The following is a 26,643-nucleotide window of genomic DNA, read 5'->3' on the forward strand; positions in this document are numbered from 1 at the left end:
GCTCCCCCCTCTGCTCCTTTTATTTAATAAAAACTAAAAAAAAAAAAAACAAAAACAGGAAAATAAAGTATGACTAGAAACTTGCTCTGATTCAGAATGAGTCTGAGATGGGGATGGGCTACCAGGGTCTTCGTGAACACCAAACCCCTAGACCTGGTGCTGGACTAGGGAGGGTTCAGGGTGATGTAACTAGGAGCTCTGGGGGCCCAGGAGAGGCCCTGACAATCTCAGGGTCATCTGGTTGTTGGAGCCCACTCCTGCAGGTCAGGGAGAGTTTAAGTGGAGGAGGGCTTGGGGCTTTCATTCAATCAGCAAGTATTGGCTGAGGCTGATTTGTGGGCCAGGCACTGTGCTGGTTATTCTCAGGACACAGATGTCATTCATTCAACAGATAGGTTTGGAGCATTTGTGCTGTGCTGTGGTTAGTTGCTGAGTCATGTCTGACTCTGTGACCTCATGGACTGTAGCCCGCCAGGCACCTCTGTCCAAGGGGATTCTCCAGGCAAGCATACTGGAGTGGGTTGCCATGCCCTCCTCCAGGGGATCTTCCTAACCCAGGAAGAACCCAGGTTCTCCACACATTGCAGGCGGATTCTTTACCATCTGAGCCACCAGGGAAGTCCCATGGAGCGTTTACTATGTGCCAAATACACTCTTTGGCACTGGAAACATCAGTGAACACGATAAAGTCTCTCTCTTTGCAGACACCATGGAAAACAGTATGGAGGTTTCTCAAAACACTAAAACTAGGGGAATTCCCTGGCAGTCCAGTGGTTAGGACTCAGGGTCTGGGTTCAGTGCCTGGTTGGGGAACTAAGATTCCATACGCCATTCATTGGGGTCAAAAAAAAAAAAGCTAAAACTAGAACTCCGTCACAGGACCCAGCAATCCCACTCCTAGATATATATCCAAAAAACCCCAAACACTAAATTTGAAAGGATACATGCACCTCAATGTTTGTAACAATATTATTTACAATTGCCAAGATATGGAAGCGACCTAAGTGTTCATCAACAGATGAATGGAAGGTGTCATACATACACACAGAAAGAGTCATGAAAGAGTGAAATTTTGCTATCTGCAACAACATGGATGGACGGAGGGCACTGCTGCTGCTGCTAAGTCGATTCAGTCGTGTCCGACTCTGTGGGACCCCATAGACGGCAGCCCACCAGGCTCCTCCGTCCCTGGGATTCTCCAGGCAGAAACACTGGAGTGGGTTGCCATTTCCTTCTGCATGGAGGGCATTATGCTAAGTGAAATAAGACAGAGAAACACATATACTGTGTATCATTTACATACGGAATCTAAATACAACAACTAGTGACTATAACAGTAAAGCAGATTGACAGACTGAACAAACTAGTGGTTACCAGTGGGGGGAGGGACAACGGGTGGAGGAATGGGAGGTAAAAACTGTGGGTGTAAGGTAGGCTCAAGGATGTGTTGTACAACATGGACAATAATAGCCAATATTTTGTAATACTTGTAAATGGACCTTTTAAAAATTGTATTAGGGAGTTCCCTGGTGGTCTAGTCGTTGGGACTCTATGCTTTCACTGCCAGGAACTGAGTTCAATACCTGGTCAGGAACTGAGATTTTGCAAGCTAGGCCACACGACCTCAAATCAAATCAAATAAATAAAAAGATAAAGTCCCTCCTTGGAGTTGACCACCAGTCAGGGCTGGTCATGGGGGGCTGAGCAGGGACTGACAGAAGGTAAGCGAATGGGGGCTTTAATGGGGGCAGCATGGGACAATGTGGGAAATGAGTAGGAAGTCAGGCAAGGCCTCAAAAGAGTCCCAGATGAGTTCAAAGGAAAGGCAGTGGACTTCTCCTAATTTCTTCAGCGCCAGGCCGTGAGGGGACACCGAGGTGAGCTGAATGGACAGTCCCAGTCCAGGGTGAAGAGGGTGTTGTCTGGAGGGGTGGGTGGGGTACTGAAAAATATATTTTTGTAGAGAGGGGAGAGGGAACGGAGGAAGTGAGAGTAGTTACACGCGATCGTCCTATTCCAAGCAAAGTGCCTCTCGCTCTAGAGATGGGCCTGCCCTGCGCAGAGTCCAGATGGGGAAGCCGAGGCCGCAAGACAGGAGAACCAACCTGGCCAGGATCTGAGCGCGCATGGGCCAGCCTTTACGGGGAGGGAAAAGGTCAGGTTGCGGGCTGAAGGAGGAACACTGCCCAGGCGGTCCTCCCGACAAGGCCTCGGCCAGGAAGCGGGTGGGGTGGATGACGTGCGCCCAGCACCGTAGAGCGGGCAGGGTCGAAGGGAGGGCGGGTGCCCAGAACCGCTGCGCGTGCGCAGAGAACACTGGGTCTCAACCCTGCGGTAAGGAAGAGGGCGTAGCTTTGAGCCACATGCGTCAGAGGAGGCGTGGCCTGGCGAGGATACGTCAGCAAGGGGACTAGACCACCGTCCGAGTTGGAAGGAGGGGGCGTGGCCTGTGTCCAAGAGAGGGGGCAAAGGGGGCGTGCCCTCCCCTATTTGGGCGGGAGGGGCGTGGCCCGGCTCGGCGCGCCGCGCCTCTGGGCCTGCGCGCGCCGGAGTCAGGGGTCACGGCGGCGTGGGCTGTGGCGGGAAACACTGTTTGAAGCGGGTGAGTTTCGGGAGAAGGGGAATTGCAGGGGACTTGGCCTGGCCGGGAAGTAGGCTTGGGGAGCCGAGTCCGTGGGCCTGAGAGAGGGTTGTGAGAGCTCGCGTGGGGCATGGCGGCGGGAGGGATCCCCTTGGCTAGGGGGCGCGCGGAGGAGGGGCAGAGGCCAGTGGCCTTGGGCGCCTACGCAGGGGCAGATGACGGGGTAGGGGCGTCCCCTCGGCCTGCGGCGGGCGCTGGCGCTGGGCGCCGGGGACTAGGGGGACGCATCTTGCGAAGTCTTTGGGGCAACGGGTCCCGGAGGCGTTGGATACTCGATGGTGCACGTGAGGGCATGGTGTCATCTTTTATTCTCTAAATACTGAGTACACTGTGCCCAGCAGCCCTAGGAGTCGAGGCTACAACCCGAATAAGTCAGAGAAAGCCTCTTTCCCAGGGGCAGACAGAGTTCAGTTCAGTTCAGTTCAGTTGCTCAGTCTTGTCTCTTTGCGACCCCATTGACTGCAGCTCGCCAGGCCTCCCTGTCATCACCAACTCCCGGAGTTTATTCAAACTCATGTCCGTTGAGTCAGTGATGCCATCCAACCATCTCGTCCTCTGTTGTCCCCTTCTCCTCCTGCCTTCAATTAGGGGAACCTGAGGGGGAGCGGGTTTGGGGGTGCCACCCTGAGGGCAGAGCTTAGGTGGAGCAAGTGGGCAGGGTGATGTCAGTGTCTCAGGTTCATGGCCCCACCCACTTCGGGAACCTCCTGTTGCCTTTTCTCCCCCTCCTTCCTGCACTTCCCCACCCAGGCCATTCCTGTCCTACTCAGGGCCTTTGCTGGGCACTGGGGAGCTAGTGATAATTCAGTTTGGTTGGAAGAAGGACAGGGAATCTCAAGCCAGAGCTTTCTGAACTAAAAAGAGGCGGCACTAGTCTTTGAGAGTTAAGAGAAGAAATTCAGGGTTCAGGGTGGACTCATGGAGTTGGTGACACCAGAGAAGAATCTAAACCGACACAACTTGAAGTGGCCTGCCTTGCAGGCACTCTGCTAGGTGATGCTGGGGACCCAGACCCAGACCCCTGTTTTTTGAGGACCTCTCAGCTGGAAGTTGTCATAGCTTGTGCAGTAATGGAAATGCCCCCAAGGTGCTGTGGGAGCCCCTAGGGGCCGCTGATCAGTGTGGAGGAACTGAACCAGAACTGAGTTTCAGAGGGTGCAGAGGAGTTAGGTGGCCAAGAAAAAGGAAGAGTTCATCCCGTAAACACCTCCCAAGACCAGGCCCCATGCTGGGTGACTCTGGGGACCCAGAGCAGCCTCAGCCCTGCCCCGCCCTCAAGAGTTCCCTGTCTGGTGAGGGAGCCAGACACAAGCCCAGGTGATCCACAGCCCAGGATGAGGGCAGCAGGAATCAGGAGGCCCAGAGGTGGGATCTGGCCAAAGCATGAAAGGTGTGGAGTTTTTGGGGGCGCAGGAGTGAATAGATCCATTTGTCATTGTTTAATTGATCACTTGACAGAGGTTCGTGAGCCAGGATAGGGGGTGAGCAAGCAGATGAGTCTGTCCTCCTGTCTCCCCCGCTGGGCAGAGGGCAGTTCACCCCCATATCTCTCCTGGCACCCCGGAGGCCGACAGCCTGGAGTGCTGATCACCAATGGGGCCCTGGAGCCAGTCTGCTTGGGTTGAACCCTGGTTCTGCTCCTCTGAGTGAGCCATGTCACCTCAGCCTTGAAGGTGGCTTCCCGTCTCTGGGCCTCCGTGCCAGGCACTGTGTTGGAGAGTTAATAGCAGCACCTGCCTCAGAAGCTTTGGTGAAAGTTCTGAGTTCCTTCCTTTGTGCTGCATTCAGAACGTATTCGGAGAAGGCAATAGCACCCCACTCCAGTACTCTTGCCTGGAAAATCCCACGGACGGAGGAGCCTGGTAGGCAGGCTGCCCTCTATGGGGTCGCACAGAGTCGGACACGACTGAAACGACTTAGCAGCAGCAGCAGCAGAACGTTATTTATTGGGTGTGTACTCAGCCTCAGCCTCTCTCCTGGGGACATGAGATGTGGCAGGAACAGAAGGTGAAATCCTCGCTCTTGCAGCATTTCCATTCTCCTCTCGGGGAAGAGACAGTAAACAATGAACAGGCAGTGGTGCTCAGGCTTGAGCTGCTTCAGAGGCCCTGGAGGGCTCGATCCTATGCGGGTGGCTGGGCCCACCTCCAGAGGCCCTGACTCAGTAGGTCTGGGGTGGGGCCTGACAGCTTCCATTCCCACCAATTCCCACCAGAAGCTGCAGGTGCAGGGCACCACACTTTGAGAACTCTTAACGATCTGATACATCGCAGCAGACAGTGACAAAGGCCAGCAAGAAAAATAAAGCTAGGGAACGAGTTGGAGAGTGTCAGGAGGGGGCAGTGGGGCTGTCTTTTCAAATTTTTATGTATCTATTTTTCTGGTCGCACCTTGGCATGTGGGAGTTCCATGAACAGGAATTGAACTCATGCCCCCTGAAGTAGAAGTGCAGTCTTTTTTTTTTTTTTTTTAATGTGAGCCATTTTTGAAAGTCTTTATTGAATTTATTACAACATCACATCTGTTTTATGGAGTTATTTTTTCTTTGTTTGGTGGCAAGCCATGTGGGGTCTTAGTTCCCTAACCAGGGATTGAACCGACACCCCCCTGCATTGGAAGGTGAAGTCTTAACCACTGGACTACCAGGGAAGTCCCAGAAGTGCAGAGTCTTTAACCACTGGACTGCTGGGGAGGTCCCAGGGGCTGTATTTTGAAGCCGGCCTCACTGAGAAGGTGAAATTGGAACAAAGACCTGAAGGCGGGGAGGAGACAGCCATGGGGATGTCTGGAAAAGAGCATTTGGGTGGGCAGCAGGAACATCTTGTGCAAAGGTCCGGGGGTAGGAGCAAGCCTGGAGTGTTTGAGAAACAGAGAGGCGGCAAGTGGCTGGAATGAGCAAGGGAGAGGGCGGAGATGGTGTCCCTGAAAGAGAAGGTGGGGGCAGTTGTGCAGGGTCTTGTGGGCCACGATGAGGACTTTTAACTGCATGAAGCAAGAGCCAGGGACAGGCTGTGAACAGAGCAGGGGTGGGACGATCTGACGTACTTATACAATCTCTTTGGTTGCTGAGTGGAGAAAACCCTGAGCGGGGCCAGGTGGAAGGAGGGAGATGGGGAGCGGGCAAGGCTATTCATTCATGATATTCCTTGGGTGTCCGCTATGGGCCAGACACTGTTACTGACACCCGTGATTCTTCAGTGAAGGATACTGCATCCTAGCCCGAGCTGAGCTTATTTTCCAGCAGGGGGAGCCAGACAAACAGCAATGCACCAAATAGAGGCCAACCATCTTAGGGAGCCAGAGGGACCAGCCTGGGAGCTGGGGCAGCGCGGGGCGGGGTTGGGGGGGGGGGCGGTTGTCGAGAACAGTGCAATGCCTGTCCATTGAAAGGCAGAGCTGATAAATAAATTTGCTGATGGAGTGAGCATGTGGTCTGAAGGGAAGAGAGAAGTTGGGGTGACTCCAAGGTTGTCGACTTGCCGGGAGCTGTACCGAATCGGGAGATTTTGGGGTGCAAGGATCAGGTCTGGGGGGAGATCAGGAGCTTGGCTTTGGAGTCTGGGGTGCCTGAAGGGACGTCGCCACAGTGGGCACTCAGATCTGTCAGCCTGGAGCCCCAGCTGAGGTCTGGGTGGGAGACACAAAAGCTAAGAGATGTTATTTAAAGCCATCCCCTGGTGGTCTGGTGGTTAAGATTCTGCTCTTCCAACGCAGGGAGTCGCGGGTTCAATCCCAGGTCAGGGAACTAAGATCCCATATGCTTTGTGGTATAGCAAAAAAAAAGCGGTGAGGTTGGGTGGGATGCGATGACAACCTCCAGGGAGTGAGTGTCACAGAGAAACAGGTGTGTGACTTAGAGCAAGCACTTGTGGTTAATGCTGGATTCACTTGCCGTTCAGTATTTGCTGCTGAAGCACCCAGAAAGGTGCCAAGCTCTGCCCTGCACCCCTGAGAGGGGGCACCCAGGGGCCCCTTTCTTCTCATGCTGGCTTGCCTGACAGTGTCTGGGATGGGAGACTAGTCCAGGACCCTAAGTTTGGCTCCGGTGACAGCTGCCCCCCATCGTACCCCATGGCCACAGCCCAGTGACCCAGGGCAACCAGTTGGCCCTCTTCTTCCTCCCCCTTCCAGGCCAGGTCTGGCCACTCCGCGGGGCTCCTGGCAACCCCTCAGCTTCCTCTGCCTCACCCGGGCCTCTCCCCGGGGTCCTAACTCTCTGCATCTCTCTGGCTACTCGCATGGCCGGAGCAAAGGCCTCCAGGCTTGTTCCTTCTGAGATCAGACCACCTGTCTGCACAGTTACATGGGGTGGGGCACAGAAGGAGAGTCGGTTCAGATTCTTTCTCCTCATCGAAAAACCGTGTTTGCACGGTCACAGCAGCACCATTCACAAGAGCCCAAACATGCAGACGACCCTCACAGGTGAACGCAACGTGAGATAGCCACGCAGTGGGGAAGTACTCAGGCATGAAAAGGAAAGAAGCGTGGATCCGTGCTAGAACATGGTGGACCCTGAAAACATTCACAGAGAAAGAAGCCAGACACAGGATTCCATTTCTAGGAAATGGAATGGCGCAGAATAGGCCAGTCCATCTAGACGAAGTAGATCAGTGGTGCTTTGGGGGAGGGTGGGAGATGCACTGAGTGGAGAGGGTCTTTTTCAGGTGATGACGGTGTTCTAAGATGGACTGTGGTCAAGGTTGCCCAAGTTCTGAATATACTAAAAACCACCAAACTGTACACTTAAAATGCATGAATCGTATGGTATGTGAATGAGATCTTGGTCAAAGTATCTCCCCACCACAGCCCCCCAGAAAGCCAGTGTTGCCAGTTTATTACCTACCCTGCCACAATTATTCGGTGAAAAAGCAACATCTTTAGATATATTTTCCCACCACCTTGTGTAAATGTTATTTTTATTTTATGTGTTTCTCTCCAGCTTTTTCTTTTTTTGGCCCCAACTCATGGCCCCAACTGTGGATCATAGTTTCTGACCTGGGATTCCCTTCCTCCAACTTTTAATTAAAAAAAATTCCAAGTCTGCAGAGACATCCCGAAAACAAGTACAATGAACACCCATGAACCCTTTGCCTGGATTTGTCAGTTGTGAATGTGCTGCCTCATTTGCTTTATCTTGATGCACGTACACTTTTTTTTTGGCTGAACTATGTACAAGTTGTAGCCATCATGATACTACAGGATAATGGGAATCAGGCCATTCTCTATGAAACGATACTATTATCTCAGACAATTGCTCAGTTTGTGCAGTTCCAGCGATACCCTTCAGTGCTATTTCTACTTTTTAAATCTAAGATCTGACCTGGGATCACACCTGTCATCTAGTTGTCATGACGACATAGTCTCTCCTTTAATCTCAAACAGTTTCCTGATCTTTTTTCCTCCTCCTTCATGACTTGGACATTTTTTGAAGATTCCATCTCGCAGGCCAGTCTTTACTTTGGTTTGATTATTTCCTACTGATTAGAGTCAGGGTAAACATTTTCATTTTCTTAGAAATTTTTTTTTTTTTTTTAAATACAAAAGCTCTCTTAAGTACACCATTCTGTACTTTGCTTTCTCTACCTAACAATGGGTCTTTGAGAGTCCTCTGTCAGTTCATAGAGAGCTTCCTCATTCCTTTATATAGCTGCATAATATTCCAGGGAACAGAATTCATGTAACTTATTTAAACAGTCCCCCAGGGGAGGACATTTAGGTGGTTTCCAGTCTTTTCGGACTGCAAACAATGCTGCCGGAAATAACCTCATAAATGCAGTTTTTCATTAGGTGATAGTATATCTGTAGCATAAACCCCTGGATGTTGAATTGCAGCCTCCCCACTTTTTATGCTTTTACTTGAGGTGCAATTTACATGTGGTGAAATGCATAGGTCTGAAGTGTACAGCTGGCCGTACAGTACATTTCTACCACCCTGCAGAACAACCTCATGCCCCTTCCCAGTCAATCTCCCCCACCCCAGGAGCAGCCACTAGCCAGACTTTTATCATCACAGATGAGCATAGTCTATTCTTTTTAAAAATTTTTTGGCTGTACCGCACAGCTTGCAGGATCTCAGTTCTCTGACCAGGGATTGAACCCCCACCCTTAGCAGTGCAAGTATGGAGCCCTAACCACTGGACCGCCAGGGGATTCCGTACTCTGGAGATTTTTTAAAAGGCTCACGGTCATGGTGGGTGCATGGGAGGCCATGGAGAAGACAGCAACCCTCACCTCACCCCAACCTGCCCCACAGGATGGATGGTAAGCGGCGACCAGGCCCGGGGCCTGGGGTGCCCGCAAAGCGGGCCCGTGGGGGCCTCTGGGATGAGGATGAGGCATATCGGCCCTCGCAGTTTGAGGAGGAGCTGGCACTGATGGAGGAGATGGAAGCAGAGCGCAGGCTGCAGGAGCAGGAGGAGGAGGAGGAGCTGCAGTCAGCCCTGGAGGGGGCGGCAGATGGTGAGACTCAGAGCAGGAGCCCCCCTGCACCCCACCCTTGTGACACCTCCAAACCATGGAGCTGACCTGCAACCTTTAACTCTCAGCCCCTGGCTTGCTTTGAGCTCCACAAGGGGCTGATCTTTGGCTGTCATGTCAGTAGGCCACCTCTGTTTCCTGTCGCTTCTAACCTTGACCCTTGACCCCTCGATCCCCCTGGAGTGTCCCGCCTGATGCAGACCACCGCCTCCACCTGACTTTCTTTCCCAAATGGGATGCCGCTTGAGGGGTCAGGAGCAGGGTGGGGAAGGCAGTTACTTGTTTCCGAAGCAGGACCAGGACTCCATGGACCCCGCTTCCCTCCCCCCATCCAGGGCAGTTCTCCCCAACGGCCACAGATGCCCGCTGGCTTCGGCCCACCCCACCCACCTTGGACCCCCAGACAGAGCCCCTCATCTTCCAGCAGCTGGAGATCGACCATTACGTGGGTGAGTTTGGGGATCAGAGGCCTGGTGGGTGGGGGGAGGGGCTGGGTCAGCCGCTCTGGCTCTGTGGGAAGAGATGGACACAGAGGGGCCCCACCCAGGGCTCTGAGCAGGGGGGACAGGTGGGGCCCGGGAGGGGGGCGTCCTGGAGGAGGAGAGGTCTTCTAACTGAGGCCTGAAGGGGCTGGCTCCTCGCAGAGGGGCGAGGCGTGTGGTGTGGTTTCCATTCATTCATCCGGTCAGTTGGGAACAACCGAGCATGCGCACTGAGGCAGGCCAGGTACCAGGCAGACCAGGTCCCTGCTCCCCAAGGCTCCCATTCTAGAAGGAGAGGCAGAACAAGAAAGGAAGTGGAACAGCGGTGGTGAGGGTCACAGAGGAGCGTCAGGTAGGGAGGGGGTGCTGGACCTCGCCTCTTGGAGCTTCTGGAAGGCCCCTCTGAGGAGGTGACAAGGAGTCATGGGGTTGTCTGGGAAAGTGGGACTCTGGGCAGGGGGCCCTAAGGAGGGAGCAGGGCTGGTACGTTTAGGGAGCAGCCAGGAAGGCAGTGAGGCAGTGAGGGGCCAGTGAGGACCTTAGCACTCCGCTCTGAGTGAGCTGGCCTGTCCTGGGCAATGGAGAGACCCCATCTAAGCTCCAGGGGCACTCACTAGTGGTAAAGAACGCACCTGCCAATGCAGGAGATGCAGGTTCAATCCCTAGGTCCAGAAGATCCCCTGGAGAAGGGAATGGCAACCCACTCCAGTATTCTTGCCTGGGAGATCCCACGGACAGAGGAGCCTGGTGGGCTACAGTCCATGGGGTCGCAAAGGGTCGGACACAACTGAAGTGACTGAGCACGCGGCACACACCCACGTCCAAGCTCCAGCTTGCATTTCGAAGGCTCCCCTGAAGGAGAAAGCAAAGGCAAGCTACAGGCCGGAAGGAAACATTTGCAGTCTGTATGTCTGACAGGACCAGTGCTGCAAATAAAGAACATTCAGAAAGAATTCAGTTCAAAAGTGGGCAAAATTCTTGGACAGTTCGCTAGAGGATCTACAGTGGCAAATGAGCACATGAGATGATACTGTGTCATCGGCTGTCGGGCGAATGTAAATGACAGGCACCGTGAGACACGGACGCACACCTGTGAGAGACGCTAAAGTGAAATACACCCACAGCACCACGTGCAGGCGAGGGTTTGGGGTCGGTAACCCGTGTGCCCAGTGGGCCATGGCCTGGCACAGCGCTCTGGGCAGCAGCCTGCACGTTTCTCAGAGGCTTCAACCTAGCCTTTTACAGTGTTTCCGCTGGTAATTAAGTTTTTGGTTTTTGCCATGAGCTTCATTGAGAGATCAGACTTAAACCTACTCTTACCATAGGGCCCGGCAATTCCGCTCGCAAGATATTTACCCGAGGGAAGCAAACAACCACATTCAAACAAAAACCATGGGTGTTGATGCTCTTTTCTTAACCACCCAAAACTGGGAACACCTCACACGTCCTGGGGCAGGTGAATGGATAGCCCACCGTGCAGTGCTTCTCCGCAGTAAAGGAGACAAACCACTGACAAGCTTGGCGTGGACGGGTGCCAGGGATGTCAGGCCGAGCGGGAGAAGCTGGCCCGGGAGGGTTACGTACTGAATGACTTCATTCTGTGCATGGTCTCAAAAAGACAAAAGCAGGACGACAGGGCACAGACCGATGGTGCCAGGGGGCGGGCCGGAGGTGGGTGTGATTAACAAGGGGCAGCTCGAGGGAGCTGTTTGGAGTGACCGGACCGTTTGTACCCCAGTTTTGGCGGTGGTTACACGACTCTACCCCAGTGTTAAAGCTCATAACGCTGCCCACGCAAAGTTGGTTCTACTTTTGAAAAGGAAACATTTGATTCACAAAAGAAAGGCGGGTGCTCCCTCTAGCTGTGTGGGGGGAAAGGATGGGACCAGAAACCAGGAGGGAGGCAGGCACACTTTTAGGAGTCCAAGGGGGCAGCCTCCCCTTACCCTGTGTTTCCCCCTCTCCCCCAGCCCCTGCACGGCCCCTGCCTGGGGCGCCCCCGCCATCCCAGGGCTCGGTTCCCATTCTCCGCGCCTTCGGGGTCACCGACGAGGGGGTCTCTGTCTGCTGCCACATCCACGGCTTTGCACCCTACTTCTACACCCCAGCGCCCCCTGGTGAGTGACCTTGACCCCAAAGACCCCTCCTCACCCGGCCACCCGGGGATCCCCTGCACGTCTGACCAGCCCTTCCACACCCAGGTTTTGGACCTGAGCACCTGAGCGAGCTGCAGCGGGAGCTGAGTGCGGCCATCAGCCGGGACCAGCGTGGGGGCAAGGAGCTCACCGGGCCGGCCGTGCTGGCAGTGGAGCTGTGCTCCCGGGAGAGTGAGCACCGCCCCAGGGGTCAAGGGTGAAGGTCCTGGGCAGGCAGGGGTCCCCCTGGGCCGGTGCCAGCATCCTCTGCCCACAGGTATGTTCGGGTATCACGGGCATGGCCCCTCCCCGTTTCTGCGCATCACCCTGGCACTGCCCCGCCTCATGGCGCCCGCCCGCCGCCTCCTGGAGCAGGGCATCCGCCTGGCCGGCCTGGGCACCCCCAGCTTCGCACCGTATGAGGCCAATGTTGACTTTGAGATCCGGTATGTCCCCCGCCTCTCTTCTCCCACCTTGTCCCCTCCACCTGCCTCTGCCCACTGACCCTCATCCCCCTGAAGGTTCATGGTGGACACGGACATTGTGGGCTGCAACTGGCTGGAGCTCCCACCTGGGAAATACATCCTGAGGCCGGAGGGGAAGGTATGGGGGTCTCTGGGGCTGAGTTTGGGCCGGGGGGACACAGAGCCGGGACCCTGTAACCGCTGACCCACTTCTTCCCCACAGGCCACGCTGTGTCAGCTGGAGGTCGACGTGCTGTGGTCAGACGTGATCAGCCACCCACCGGAAGGAGAGTGGCAGCGAATTGCCCCTCTGCGCGTGCTCAGCTTCGACATTGAATGCGCTGGCCGCAAAGGTCTGTCCCTGGGGCCTGGGGTCCTCCCTCCCTCCTTCCAGACATCAGTGATGGGCCAGTCTCACTCCAGGAGTCCCTGCACTTCTTGAGCTCACTCAGGGAGAAGAGAGTAAAGACACAAATGGACACACCACAAAGGAGGGCGGTGGTGGAGAGGGAAAGGGCTGCTGGGCAGGGGAGGCCTCCAGGGTGAGGGACAGGCCTTGATGAAGAGGGACGGGTGGGGTATGGGGGTGGGGAGAGCATTCCGGGCGGCGAGAGCAGCCAGTGCAAAGGTCCTGGGGCAGAACCGGCCTGGTCTGTGAGGGCTGGGAGAGACGGGCAGTGAGGGAGCCAGAGTGGATCCTGCAGGGTCTGCGAGCAGTGGGACCACATCGGTCAGACCTGGTGGGATGCAGAGGTGTGCCCACCCGGTGAATCACGAGGGAGCGTCAGGAGTCGGTGCCCTGCCTCCCTCCTCCCCTGTGCAGGCATCTTCCCGGAGCCCGAGCGGGACCCTGTGATCCAGATCTGCTCGCTGGGCCTGCGCTGGGGCGAGCCGGAGCCCTTCCTGCGCCTGGCGCTCACCCTGCGGCCCTGCGCCCCCATCCTGGGCGCCAAGGTGCAGAGCTACGAGCGGGAGGAGGACTTGCTGCAGGTGGCTCTCGTTCCACGCCCCTTCTCATTTTCCTCAGCTCCCTGTGCCCCCACCCCTCCCCACCACACACACACACACACACACACACACACACACACACACACACACACCCCTACCCCCACCCCCACCCCCACCCCGCAGCTCCCTCTGCCCCCACCCCTCCCCAACACACACACACACACACACACACACACACACACACACACACACACACCTACCCCCACCCCCACCCCGCAGCTCCCTCTGTCCCCACCCCTCCCCAACACACACACACACACACACACACACACACACACACACACACACACACACACCCCTACCCCCACCCCACCCTGAGGCTGTTTCCTGAGCCACTTGCCCCTCTGGATTCCTTATTTTCAGAGCACCTGCCCAGTCTTCCTTCCATAGGTGGGAGGGCTCTAGGACTGCTCCTGGGGGCTTCCAGCACGTCCCAGGACTGGGGAGGACCTACGGCAGGGGGTTGACCAAGATGTCAGCCTGGGTGACCCTGCGTGCTCCCGCCTCAGGCCTGGTCGACTTTCATCCGCGTCATGGACCCCGACGTGATCACCGGCTACAACATCCAGAATTTCGACCTTCCCTACCTCATCTCCCGGGCCCAGACCCTCAAGGTACGGCAGGTTGGGGCGGGGTGCTGCCCTGACATGGGGGCTCAGGCTGTGGGCCCCTGCCCAGCAGCTCCAGAGGCCTCCTGGAAACCCCGGCTCTGGCCCTGTCCCTGGCCTGCTGAAAGCCTGAAGGTTCCTGTGGCTTTCGCAGAGGCAAGGAAGCATTCGTGGTTAAGTTAGGAAAGGCTCATGTGAGACTGCCCTGGAGGGCCAGTGGTTAAGAGTCTGCACTTCCACTGCAGTGGGCGTGGGTTCAGTACGCGGTCAGGGGACTAGGATCCCTCATGCTGAGTGGTGCGGCCAAAAAGAAAAGAAAAGGCTTGGGTGTTTGGAAGGGCAGACTGAACCACGAGTGCAGTGCCTCGTTCTCTAGGCTTTAACGTATGTCAGCAAAAACTAAGGAAAAAAGGAAGTTGCTGGCAAAACTTTGATGCTTGAATCTGGTGTGGGCATGGGGGAGTGTGGGTTTGCAGGGTCTGAGGCTCACAGTCGTGTGTGGTCTCTCAGTCTGGAGGCTGGAAGGCCAGTCAGAGTGTCACAGGGCTGGTTCCTTCTGAGGCCTCTCTCCTAGCTTCCTGTCTCCTCAGACATTGTGGGGTGTACCTGGCTCTCTCCCCAGCTCTCCCCTCTGTGCGCCAGCGTCCCCTTTTTTTAAAGACCACAGTCACATTGGATCAGGGCCACCCTAATGACCTCATCTTAACTTGCTCACCGGCAAAGACTCAGTTTCCAAATGAGGTCACATTCAGAGGTCCAGGAGTTACGACTTCAGCATCTTTTAGACAAATACACTTCAGCTCCTAACAGGTGTATTGTGTTGTTCAGTCACTCAGTCGTGTCAGACTCTTTGCGACCCCATGGACTGCAGCACACCAGGCTTTCCTGTCCTTCACTGTCTCCCGGTGTTTGCTCAAACTCATGTCCATTGAGTTGGTGATGCCATCCAACCATCTCGTCCTCTGTCGCCCCCTTCTCCTCCTGCCCTCAATCTTTCTCAGCATCAGGGTGTTTTCCAGTGAGTCGGCTCTTCACATCGGGTGGCCAAATTATTGGAATTTCAGCTTAATCATCAGTCCTTCCAGTGGATATTCAGGGTTGATTTCTTGTTTTCTTCCTTTTCTATACATTTGGCCAGTTTCATAATAGAGCAAACAACCACATTCGGGAGAAGCCCACCCCTGTCAGCCTGGTGTTTATACTCCAGCCTCCGCTCCCCTGCCTTGCCCTCTGCCCCAGCTTCACCGCTTCCACCCCAGCTCATGCCTGTCCTCCATGCCTGGTCTCCCCAGTCCACTGTCTCCGATATAGACCTAGCTCTCCATGCAGGCCCCTGCTTATGCTTTCAACTGGTCGACCCCCAGGCCCCCCACCCCCTGCACCCACTGCTTTCCCAGCAAGCTCAGCATTGTCCCCAAGCCTCTTCCTGCAGCTCCCCGTCTGGGTGCAGCCCCTCAGCCCCTGGGCACCATCCTTGCCCCCTTTACCCCCATAGTCCTAGGCTCCTGACTCTGTCTGTGCAGCCTCCAGTTCGTGCCTGCCCATCCCTGAGGTTCTTCTGTCCCAGAGCTTCCCTAGTCCACAGGGCTCTCAGCAGGCAGAGGGCGGCACCACAGTGGTTGTTATGGGTGATGTGGTCACTGCTTCTGTGGCTCAGCCCTGCAGACCCCCCCCCAGCCTCCGCCCTCCCTATGTGCTGTGCCCCCAGGTGCCGAGCTTCCCCTTTCTGGGCCGTGTGATCGGCCTCCGCTCCAACATCCGGGACTCGTCCTTCCAGTCCAGGCAGACCGGCCGGAGGGACAGCAAGGTGGTCAGCATGGTGGGCCGCGTGCAGATGGACATGCTGCAGGTATGGCCAGGCCAGGAGGGGCAGCCCTTGCGGGCTCACTTCCCCGGGGCTGCCATCCAACCTGCCCCGCCTGCTGCAGGTGCTGCTGCGGGAGTACAAGCTCCGGTCCTACACGCTCAACGCCGTGAGCTTCCACTTCCTGGGCGAGCAGAAGGAGGACGTGCAGCACAGCATCATCACAGACCTGCAGGTGCATGTGCCCCTGACTCCACCTCCTGAGCCCTCAGACCCCGCCTCTCATCCCCTCAGACTCCGCCTCCAGAGACCTCAGATCCCGCCCCTCGTGCCCTCAGACCCCGCCTCTTGTCCCCTAAGACTCCACCTCCCGAGCCCTCAGACCCCGCCCCTCATCCCCTCAGACCCCGCCTCTCGTCCCCTCAGACTCCACCTCCCGAGCCCTCAGACTCCACCTCCCGAGCCCTCAGACCCCGCCCCTCATCCCCTCAGACCCCGCTTCTCGTCCCCTCAGACTCCACCTCCCGAGCCCTCAGACTCCACCTCCTGAGCCCTCAGACCCCGCCTCTCATCCCCTCAGACTCCGCCTCCAGAGACCTCAGATCCCGCCCCTCGTGCCCTCAGACCCCGCCTCTTGTCCCCTAAGACTCCACCTCCCGAGCCCTCAGACCCCGCCCCTCATCCCCTCAGACCCCGCCTCTCGTCCCCTCAGACTCCACCTCCCGAGCCCTCAGACTCCACCTCCCGAGCCCTCAGACCCCGCCCCTCATCCCCTCAGATCCCGCCCCTCGTGCCCTCAGACCCCGCCTCTTGTCCCCTAAGACTCCACCTCCCGAGCCCTCAGACCCCGCCCCTCATCCCCTCAGACCCCGCCACTCGTGCCCTCAGACCCCACCTCCCAAGCCCTCAGACCCCGCCCCTCATCCCCTCAGACCCCCGCCTCCCGCCCCTTCATCTCCCCACGCTGGCGGCCCTCAGTCGCCTGCCTACCTTCCTGGTCTTGGACATCCCGTGCCTGTTCTCCTGACCTTCCCCTTCACCTCCTGCCCTTGACCTCTGACCTCCCTCCGCAGATGGGAACTGTATCCCTAGCCATTCCTGTGACCTCTGGAGTGGCGACCTCTGTTCCGCTGCCCCGCCCCTCCTAGTCCACACTAGCCCCTCAGTCCGCACCCTCCTCCCTTCCACCCTGTCGCCTGCCTGACCCCTGCCCCTGTCCCCAGAACGGGAACGACCAGACGCGCCGCCGCCTGGCCGTGTACTGCCTCAAGGACGCCTTCCTGCCCCTGCGGCTGCTGGAGCGGCTCATGGTGCTGGTGAACGCCATGGAGATGGCGCGCGTCACCGGCGTGCCCCTCGGCTACCTGCTGAGCCGCGGCCAACAGGTCAAGGTCGTGTCCCAGCTGCTGCGGCAGGTCAGCAGGCAGAGCCTCGGGCGGCCCGGCCACCGCGCTCCCCACTGAGGGGCCCTGCTCACCCCCCGCCCTTGGGTCCCGCCTTCTCCTTTCCCAGGCCATGCGCCAGGGGCTGCTGATGCCCGTGGTAAAGACGGAGGGCGGCGAGGACTATACCGGGGCCACGGTCATCGAGCCCCTGAAAGGGTGAGGCCCGGCAGAGGGAGCAGGGGGCCAGGGGTGGTGGGTGCAAGGGGGTGCCCGGCCCTGACTCGCCCTCGCACCCCCAGGTACTACGACGTCCCCATCGCCACCCTGGACTTCTCCTCGCTGTACCCATCCATCATGATGGCCCACAACCTGTGCTATACCACGCTCCTGCGGCCTGGGGCTGCCCAGAAACTAGGGTACAGCGCCTCTCTCAGCACATGTACCCTGAGACTGCCCAGGAACCGGCCAGAGTGGGGCCAGAGACCCAGAGCTAGTGGGGAGGGGAGGGGACTGACGAGAGGTAGAGATGTCCTGAGGGATGAAGAGGAGGAGCTGGTGGGGGGGGGGGGATGCCAGGTGTCACCCCCACCGTCTCTCATCCAGCCTGACTGAGGATCAGTTCATCAAGACACCCACAGGGGATGAGTTTGTGAAGACATCAGTGCGGAAGGGGCTGCTCCCCCAGATCCTGGAGAACCTGCTCAGCGCCCGGAAGAGGTGGGCCCTTGAGCTCCCCCCGCCCACCCTGTTCTGAGCTCAGGCTTATTGAAGCGGCCTGGAATCCCTGTTCCTCACCAGCACATGTTGCTGCAGCTGTGTCTCAGTTAGAACAAGTCACCCACTGCAGGCAGCTTCCTCCATCCCCTCTGCTAGGCAACTCCATGCAGTGTGCAACCTGCACAACTGTACGTGGCACTCCTTTCCAGAAAGGCACCCGGACCCAGCCCTCTCGTCTCCTTGTGAGGCCTGGGATGCCATTCGAGTGGCCTTTGGTCCCCACGTCCTCCTTTCTCTTCCCAGGGCCAAGGCCGAGCTGGCCAAGGAGACAGACCCCCTACGGCGGCAAGTGTTGGACGGGCGCCAGCTGGCGCTAAAAGTGAGCGCCAACTCTGTATATGGCTTCACTGGCGCCCAGGTGGGCAAGCTGCCATGCCTGGAAATCTCACAGGTAAGTGCACAGTGGCAGATGGAGGGCAGACACCGCCTCTTGGGGAGAACCAGGGCTCAGTGTGGTGGAGGTCAGAGCCTGGATCGTCCCAACCCACTGGCCTTTTGGAGAGTGGATGCCTACGTGATTGGTTCAGCAAAACACTTGCTGACCTTTCACTGTGGGCTGGGCCTTGTGCCCTGTGGGTCCAGCCGGTGACATGGTGAGAGTTCCTGCCCTAGTGTCTAGCCTTGTGGGGGCACATATGGCGACAGTAGTAAATGTGTACAGGAAAGCAGTTGGTGCTCGGTAGACAAAGTCGGGGAAGGATGGGTGGGGTAGGGCAGGGCAGGGCAGGCAGAGGCCGAGGAATGAAGGGAGGGACCCAGTTTGGCCCCTTCTTTCCACCTGTCCTACAGTCACCTGGCAGCCTCGTGTCCCTGGCAGTTGCCACCCCAGCCCACCTCCTCCCCTGGTCCCCATCGGGGTGGCAGAGTAGAGAGCATTTTCCCTTCCTCCTCCTGATGGGAGCACAGGGCCATGTCTCTGTCAGGGGCCTTGGGCCACACCATATCCCCTTGACCTCTGGAGGGCCTGGAGACTGAGTAACTGAGGTCAGTCACATGGTGCTCCAGGCACCTGACCCCCAGTAAAACCCCAGACCACCAAGGCTGGGGGTCACCCTGGGGCAGGGCCGGGGGTCACCCAGCAGCACTGTCAGGCTCGGGCACTTGACTCACTGTCAGGCGCGCAGGTCCCCCGTCCTGTGCCTGAGTGAGGACCCCGGCGAGGATGCTCGGCTGGCACTAGGACAGTGCTCTGCTCCGAGAGGAAATGTAGGCAGAAGTGCTCACAAGCAGCATCCTGTGGGGGCTGTTTACTGCTCAGACAGAAACACACCCACGGCAAGACCATAGCGGGCCTGACTCACTGAGGTTCTGCCATGCTGGGATCAGTGCCTCAGCTCATGGCCTAAGAGATTCTTAGAAAGGTCTTCTCTCTAGTCCCTTACCCTGGGGTTTGGGTCCCTGCACATTCCAGAGTTGGTTCCCTCCAGCCACAGGGAGCTCCCTTCCTGAACATTGTGTCAGTCCTCACATGGCTCTGGGTAGAAGGGACTGGGCATTCTGCTGGGAGGGGCCTGTGCACCCCCATCCACCTACCCACTTGTAGTTCAGGGGCCCCCAAGCCACCCTCAGATCCAGTGATTCACTAGAAGGATTCAGAACTCAGAAAAGCTGTTATGGTTATGATTTATTACAGTGAAAGGATAGGGGTTAAAGCCAGCCAAGGGAAAGGCACATGGGGCAGAGTCCAGGGGAGGACCAGGCGGAAGCTTCCACTTGCCTTTCCCAGGGGAGTCCTGCAGACAGCTCTCCTTCCTCCCCGCATTGATGCACTTGTGGTACTGCCCATCAAGGAAGTTCACCCCAGCCTTGGTGGCCTGGGTTTTTATTGAGGATCAGGTGCATGGAGTACACCATGTGACTGACCTCAGTTACTCAGTCTCTAGTCCCTCCAGAGGTCAAGGTGATACGGTGTGGCCCAAGGCCCCCACCATAAATCACATCACTTGGTGTGACCCAAGGTCCCAGATGAACAAAGACATTTGTCAGGCAGGACATGCCAAGGGCTTAGAGGTTCCCTCCCAGGAGCCAGCCAAGAGCCAGACCTCTCTTTGGGCGAGGTTAATCTCTTGTGGTAGATCACCCTTACCACTCTTTCTGGCCCTTCCTAATCCCTGGGGCCTCTCCCAACCTCCTCGGTGGAAAGCAGTGGGTGCTTGGGCATCAGGTTGCAGCTCCCAAGGGGGGGAGGCCAGGCAGGAGGGTGTGGCTGGGCTTCCCCTGGCGCTTCCTCATCACTGCTGCCGCTTCCTGGCCTTGTCTCTCTTGTCATTTTCCTCTCAGCCCCTTCTCTCTGTCTCAGGTATGTCTGTTTGTTGGCCTCTTTTCCTATTTCTATTCCTTAAGCTTATGAAGGCCTAAGGGTGGAACAAAAAAAAAGTACTGAGTTGTTTCAGAAAAAAGTTCGAAAGAAAAAGGACCATCGAATGGGTGGGACAAATAGAAGACGGTTGGATGGTAGATTTAAGCTCAGATATAATCAATAATTACACTAAACATAAATGGCCTAAATGCTTGAGTTAAAGACAAAGGTTTTCTGGCTGGATCCAAACAAAAACAGTAGTCACATGTGTTTCTCCTTAGTGTGTCCCTCCTCCTTTCCCAGATTCAGTTTCCTTATTTGGAAAAAAATGGTCTCCCCCTGGCCCTGTTACAGCCCCCTATCTTTGGGGGGGACATTTCTGATTGCCCAAGGATGGGGCAGTGGGACCAGGAATGTCACCAGATGTCTCAGTACCTGTGTGGAGAGACACTGAGCTGATGGCCTCTTCTGGCACTGGCCTTTCCGCCACTATTTGCTGCCGTCAGGCCCTCCTCTAAGGACCTCCATTAAGGAGCAGCTCAGTAGCCCATTTTGCAGATTTGGAAGCTGAGGCCCAGAGAGACAGCAGCTCACCCATGCTCATACCTGGAGGAGCAGCAGAGGTGGGAGCCCAAGCCCGTGTTCCCTCGGATGGCCTCTGGGCTCTCAGGTTGCATGATTCTCTCCCCAACAGAGTGTCACCGGGTTCGGGCGCCAGATGATTGAGAAGACGAAGCAGCTCGTGGAGTCCAAGTACACGGTGGAGAACGGCTATAGCACCAGCGCCAAGGTCAGGGGCCTCCTGCCTGCCCGCTGCTGCCTGAGACGGGCCCGGGGCTGGCGTGGGAAGTGCAGGGGCCGCCCAGCATCTCCCCGCCCCCCGGGTCACACGCGCCCCTCCCCAGGTGGTGTATGGTGACACAGACTCGGTCATGTGCCGCTTCGGCGTCTCCTCCGTGGCTGAGGCGATGGCTCTGGGACGGGAGGCTGCAGACTGGGTGTCCGGCCACTTCCCCTCGCCCATCCGGCTAGAGTTTGAGAAAGTAAGTGGGGGCCCCTAGTGCTTGGAGTGGACAGACGTGCACCTTGCCACTTTTTGGGGAGGGTCTCTGAGTCTCGGGTATGTCTGCATTTGTGTGAGATTCTCCTGCTGTGTCAACGTCTGGGCACCCTATGTTGCTCAGGTCTCCATTTCGGGGCGCCCTGAACTGGGTGTCCCATTCTTTGAGTTCATAAGCCCCACTTTTGAGGTATTTTGTTTGCTGCCTGGATCCTCCTGAGTTCAGGATCTTGGTCTTTGCTCTGCAAGACAGTGTTTCCTAAAGATGCTGTCAGTCTTAGAGCATCTCCGGTTTTTAGGTGTGTGGGGGGGCAGCCCTGTCCATTGGGGGCCCCCTGACCAGGCGATGCCTGGATTGGGGCACTGCTTTCCAGTTCTCCCAGAGTGAGACAGGCTTGGGTCTGGGAGCCCTCACGTCATACTCAGTCCCCAGTATTCACAGCTGGGGTCAGGCCTTGGGGTGCACTTGCTCTCAGATTTGGAGCCTGTCCGTCCATGGAGGCCCTGCCTTAGGCTCACTCCCTGCCTATAGTCTCCTCTTTTTGAGGGGGTGCTGCCTGGCTCCCCTGTCTGCCTCTGGTCTGTCTCAAGCCTCCATTTGGGGCCCTCCAGACTTCACCCTGGTGTCTGGATCTTGGGTATTAGGGTCTAGGTTTATTCCAGTCCGTTTCTGATTTCGGGGGGCAGTCCCTGGAATGCTGAGTCCCCCACGCAGCCCCTCGGAGCTGGGACGCTGGGGTCTTAGGGTCCACCTTCCCCAGTGACCCTAGCCCACATCCCCGGGGACCATCCCTGACTGTCCCGTTTCTAGGGAAGTCTCAGGATGGGGCGCCGGCGCCCACAGTCCCAGGGGCTCAACCCGCGGCGGCTTTCCCCCAGGTCTACTTTCCCTACCTGCTCATCAGCAAGAAGCGGTATGCGGGCCTGCTCTTCTCCTCCCGGCCCGACGCCCACGACCGCATGGACTGCAAGGGCCTGGAGGCCGTACGCAGGGACAACTGCCCCCTGGTGGCTAACCTCGTCACCGCCTCGCTGCGCCGCCTGCTCATCGACCGGTGCGTGGGGACCCCCACCCGGCCCTGGGGCCCGGCCCCCAGCCCCTCCTCCCCTGGGGACACAGGTGTCAGGCCCAGCCCTTCGGTGGCGGCGCTGTGGAAAGAGTGTGGGGTCGGACAGCTGCAGGTTCCGGCCCGGTTTCTGCCCCCTGGCAGCCGGCGGCCGGGCAGGGCCCCTCCCCGCCCGTGGCGCGCACCCCGAGTCCCGCTCACGGCCGCCCCTCTGCAGAGACCCCGCGGGCGCCGTGGCGCATGCGCAGGACGTCATCTCCGACTTGCTGTGTAATCGCATTGACATCTCGCAGCTGGTCATCACCAAGGAGCTGACCCGCGCAGCCGCCGACTACGCGGGCAAGCAGGCCCACGTGGAGCTGGCCGAGAGGTGCGCCCAGCCCGGGAGGGGGTGGGGGCGGCCAGAAATAGCCCCTCACCAGCCAGCTGGGCCCGCCACTTCCCGCCCGCCCGCCCCCACCCGGCCCACCTGCCCTCACCCGGGCCGCCACCCCGGTCTCCCCGCAGGATGAGGAAGCGGGACCCCGGGAGCGCGCCCAGTCTGGGCGACCGCGTCCCCTACGTGATCATCAGCGCCGCCAAGGGCGTGGCCGCCTACATGAAGTCCGAGGTCAGGCCCACCTGGGCTGCGCGCTCCGCCCAGCTCTCCAGCTCTCACTTCTGCTTTCCAGGCCCGGCGGGAGGGTGTTCCTCTCCGCGGCCCCGCGGGGACCTTGAGAACCGCCCCCAACACATCAACACACCCCTGGGAGTTGGCTCCGTGATGCTTTGCTCTCAGGCTTCCCGCACCCTCTGGAAAGGGCGCCTTCCCCCCCCCCCCCCCCCATTCGGACCCCTCCTGTAGAAGGGGGCACAGCTTCCCTGCAGAGGGCGAGAGTGCCTGTCGCACCGTCTGTTTCTGTGGCTCCGGCTTCTTGGTCCCGGCTCTCCAACTTGTACTTCCCTGGGATTCACACCCTCCTGCATCCTATCTGGATGTCTAGTGACCCCTGACCCCACAATCCCCTCTGCAGTCCCCAGTTCCTGCCCCATCACCTTAGATCTGGGCTTCCAGCCTCCAGCTCTTATCTTTGAACCTCCTGCCCCCACTGTGCTCTCTGACCCTTCCTTGGGGACCTGAGGGCGTCTACCTATGAATCACGGAGCCTGTGACCAGGGACCCCCATGACCTCTGACCCCATCCTAGTCTGGGCTAGCGACTGCCACTCAGCATTGCCCCCACTCATGATTGAAGAACCCCCCCCTCAACCTCTGCGGCTCCAGGGACCCCGGCCCCTCAGCCCCTCCCAGGCCCCGCCGCTCCGTTCCCCGGTGTGATGGCGCCCTGCTCTGCCCACAGGACCCCCTGTTCGTGCTGGAGCACAGCCTGCCCATCGACACGCAGTACTACCTGGAGCAACAGCTCGCCAAGCCGCTCCTGCGCATCTTCGAGCCCATCCTGGGCGAGGGCCGCGCGGAGGCTGTGCTGCTGCGTACGGGGGGCCCCCTGGGGCGGGTGGGGGTACTGGGGGCCCGGTCTGGCACCCGGCTCACCGCCTGCCCTCACCTGCAGGCGGGGACCACACTCGCTGCAAGACGGTGCTCACGGGCAAGGTGGGCGGCCTCCTGGCCTTCGCCAAACGCCGGAACTGCTGCATTGGCTGTCGCACTGTCCTCAGCCACCAGGGTGAGTGCGGGACCCCAGCCCCCGGCCTTCCCGCCTCTGCCATCACCCGAGGTCTCCGGCACCAGCCCCACAGGCTGGCGTGGCCCCTGGGTGGGGCTCCCGTCTGCAGGCGCCGCCGTGAGGGTCCCGGGCCCCCTCCCCCCGGGGGTTCCCCAGGGAGTTTTCTCTACACACTTGCTCCCTTGTTCTCTGTGGGGACTTTCAGAAGCCGGGATGGGCAGCGGGCGGGGATGGGTCGGCCCAGGCCCTGGCTCAGCCCCAGCTCCCCTGTGCTGACCGCCCCCCCCCCCCCCCCCAATCCCAGGAGCCGTGTGCAAGTTCTGCCAGCCCCGGGAGTCGGAGCTGTACCAGAAGGAGGTGAGGGGTCAGGGGAGGCGGGCCGGGCAGCTGGGGCTCAGGCGGGGTCAGGCTGCCCGCTCAGCCCCTGCCGTCCCCAGGTGTCCCACCTGAGCGCCCTGGAGGAGCGCTTCTCACGCCTGTGGACCCAGTGTCAGCGCTGCCAAGGCAGCCTGCACGAGGACGTCATCTGCACCAGGTGGGCGGCCGGCCGGGCCAGCACAGCCCCCCCCACCCCACCACTGCCCAGGCCTGGCTCAAAAGCCCGGTTCCCAGCTCTCAGGCTCAAGTGCCTGCGCCCTCCCTGCCACATCCCCCTCTGGCTGTGAGGGTCTCCCCGACCCTTGGTGTCCTGGCCTCCCTGGGGTGGGCGTGGGGGGCTGCTGAGCGGGCAGGGCCGGGCACCCAGTATCTGCCCAGGAAATGGCCACACACACCATCACACAGAGGCACATGCAGGGTCCCAGCCCCCTCCCCCAGGGCGGGCCAGGCTTTCCCCAGGGAACGGGTGGGCGGGGCGGGTTCCCACGCCAGGTGCCAGGTGCCAGGTGATATACGGCTGGTGGCCCAGCGCCTGAGCGAGCACCCTCTGTTATCGGCTCCCCCCCCCTCAGCTTGCTGAGCAAACAGCCCCTGGTGGGTGGGTGTCGGGTGGGCAGCACACAGGGGCCAAAGTCCTGGGAACGGCCCCTGCCCTGCCTCTGGCCCTGACGGCCGCCCGGCCCGCAGCCGGGACTGTCCCATCTTCTATATGCGCAAGAAGGTGCGGAAGGACCTGGAGGACCAGGAGCGGCTGCTGCGGCGCTTCGGGCCCCCTGGCCCCGAGGCCTGGTGACCTCTGACCTCAGTGGACTTCCCACCTTGGGGGGCGGGGGGACAGGCGGGGAATTAATAAAGCTCAGGCCTTTTGTTCCATGGTGTCTCGTGGTCTCTGGGGGGTCGTGGTCCACCGTCACGAGCCCTGGCCCAGGTGGCCTCGCTTCACTGAGTGGGATGCCCCGACCCCCAGGAGGCCCCCACTGGCCCCTTCACCCTCCCTTGCAAGACCCCTGGGTCGGATCGGATCTCCCTGCCCCTCCTGAGCGCTCCCCCCAGGCCCCAGCCAGCAGAGCCTCTGTGGGCCCCGCCCTCCAGGTGCTGACCTGCTTCCTCCAGGCCTGGGGCAGCCCCCGGCAGGAGGCTCCTGCTCCCCGGAACGACCAGGGGACCCCCCCCTCAGGTCACACACCCACAGTGTTTCCACCTTGGGGTCCCCACCAGCTTCAGGACTGGGTTTCTTCCTCAGGGACCCCTGCTCCCCCGCCTCTGACACCCCAGTGCTCTCACCTGTTGTCGGTCTCTGCGTGCCCCCCAGGAACCCACTCCCCCCGGCTCCTCTGTCCAGAGACCCCCCCCACACACACACCCTGACCACAAGACCCCTGACTCCTTTACTTTCTCAGGGTTCCGCCAAAGCCAATGCTTCTCCCATCTCCACTCCTCAGGGCCAGCCCCCCCACCCCAACCCTGGGGATCCCCAAATCCAGAGAGCCCCTGGGCCCACCCTCTCTGCCACGTGACCAAGGGGTTGTGCAATCCAGCCCCCTCCCCGACCCCCTCCCCGAGGGGATTTTCGAGGAGGGCTGAGCTCACAGCCAGCCGGCACCCCTGCCCCCCCCACCCCGGGGGCTGGGCCAAGGTATAAATAGGGGTGGTGGCTGCAGGCGGCAGCAAGCACCACCATGCTCACCCTAGAGGCTGCACAGTAAGTGGGGACCCTCCGAACCCGGGACCCAGAACCCCCGCCCTGCCCCTCACCTTTGACCCCTCTGCCACCAGGCCCCCCCGCGGGGCGGTGGTCTCTGTCCCACCCAGGGGGCAGGTGGGTGGGAGGGGCTGGGGTCCACTCCCCCTCCTGGGTCTCTTTGCCTCTGCCACTTCTTCGATTCCTTCCTGCATCCCACCTGTGTCTCCCCTGGACCCCTGGGGAGAGAAAACAGAAAGGATCTCTCTCTTGGGGCGCTTTCTTCCCTCCACCCCGGTGTCCTGCCGAGTGGCCCTTGGCCTCTGTCCCTGTCTTCCCCTGGGTCTCACTGCATCCCTGACTCTGTCTGCAGCCTGTGCTGCGGGCCACATTTCTGTTGGTGGGTCTCTCGCTGCCTCTTGCTCCTTCGCTGTGTCTGTCTCCAGTCTTTCTGTTTCATCTCTCCATCTGTCTGCCCGTCTATTCCCCACCCATTTCTGGGGCTTAATAAATACCTCCTGCAGCCCAAGCGCAAACGTCTCTCCACACCTTTCTCCCTTCCCTCCTCTCCTCCCTTCGCCCTGGCGGAGCCTCTTCTGTGTTTCCCCATCTTCTGTGTTCTCCCATCGTCTCTCCCCTCTGGTCCAGGATGGACCCATTGAACGGACTTGCTCACCGAGGGCCCCTCCCCACCCCCACCCGCCCTCAGGC

General features: G+C 59.0%; 2 protein-coding genes across 4 annotated transcripts in view; both read left to right on the forward strand.

The window, feature by feature from the left end:
* Positions 1-2,509: 2,509 nt before the first annotated feature.
* On the forward strand, positions 2,510-25,122 carry POLD1 (DNA polymerase delta 1, catalytic subunit). The gene is made up of 27 exons (XM_061139890.1): positions 2,510-2,602; positions 8,895-9,100; positions 9,454-9,567; positions 11,571-11,717; positions 11,802-11,927; positions 12,013-12,181; positions 12,257-12,338; positions 12,423-12,552; positions 13,023-13,189; positions 13,717-13,821; positions 15,524-15,664; positions 15,744-15,854; positions 16,843-17,034; positions 17,132-17,220; positions 17,304-17,420; positions 17,608-17,721; positions 18,025-18,172; positions 20,775-20,870; positions 20,986-21,123; positions 22,020-22,195; positions 22,425-22,577; positions 22,715-22,817; positions 23,547-23,679; positions 23,760-23,873; positions 24,178-24,230; positions 24,311-24,408; positions 24,939-25,122. Exons 2-27 carry the CDS (start codon positions 8,896-8,898, stop codon positions 25,042-25,044), a joined length of 3,327 nt encoding a protein of 1,108 aa, XP_060995873.1. The 5' UTR covers positions 2,510-2,602; position 8,895; the 3' UTR covers positions 25,045-25,122.
* A 701-nt stretch (positions 25,123-25,823) lies between these two features.
* The window catches only part of LOC133054670 (myosin-binding protein C, fast-type), a 35,199-nt gene continuing 34,379 nt past the window's right edge, over positions 25,824-26,643 (forward strand). For 2 of the 3 annotated variants that reach the window (XM_061139887.1, XM_061139888.1), the window contains exon 1: positions 25,824-25,953. In XM_061139887.1, the coding sequence (XP_060995870.1) occupies positions 25,931-25,953 (23 nt within the window). In that variant the 5' untranslated portion in view covers positions 25,824-25,930. The remainder of the gene's footprint in view (positions 25,954-26,643) is intronic. The other variant, XM_061139885.1, reaches the window with a different exon arrangement.

The sequence above is a fragment of the Dama dama genome, chromosome 4 (genome assembly GCF_033118175.1).
Source record: "Dama dama isolate Ldn47 chromosome 4, ASM3311817v1, whole genome shotgun sequence".
Taxonomy (NCBI): Eukaryota; Metazoa; Chordata; class Mammalia; order Artiodactyla; family Cervidae; genus Dama; species Dama dama.

What these genes read in the sequence shown, in the direction of transcription:
- POLD1 (XM_061139890.1), top strand. Translation starts at nt 8,896, where the DNA reads ATGGATGGTAAGCGGCGACCAGGCCCGGGGCCTGGGGTGCCCGCAAAG. An exon ending in TGCAGATGGACATGCTGCAG is followed by an intron (nt 15,665 to 15,743) that starts GTATGGCCAGGC and finishes CGCCTGCTGCAG; the next exon opens with GTGCTGCTGCGGGAGTACAA. An exon ending in CGGAGCTGTACCAGAAGGAG is followed by an intron (nt 24,231 to 24,310) that starts GTGAGGGGTCAG and finishes TGCCGTCCCCAG; the next exon opens with GTGTCCCACCTGAGCGCCCT.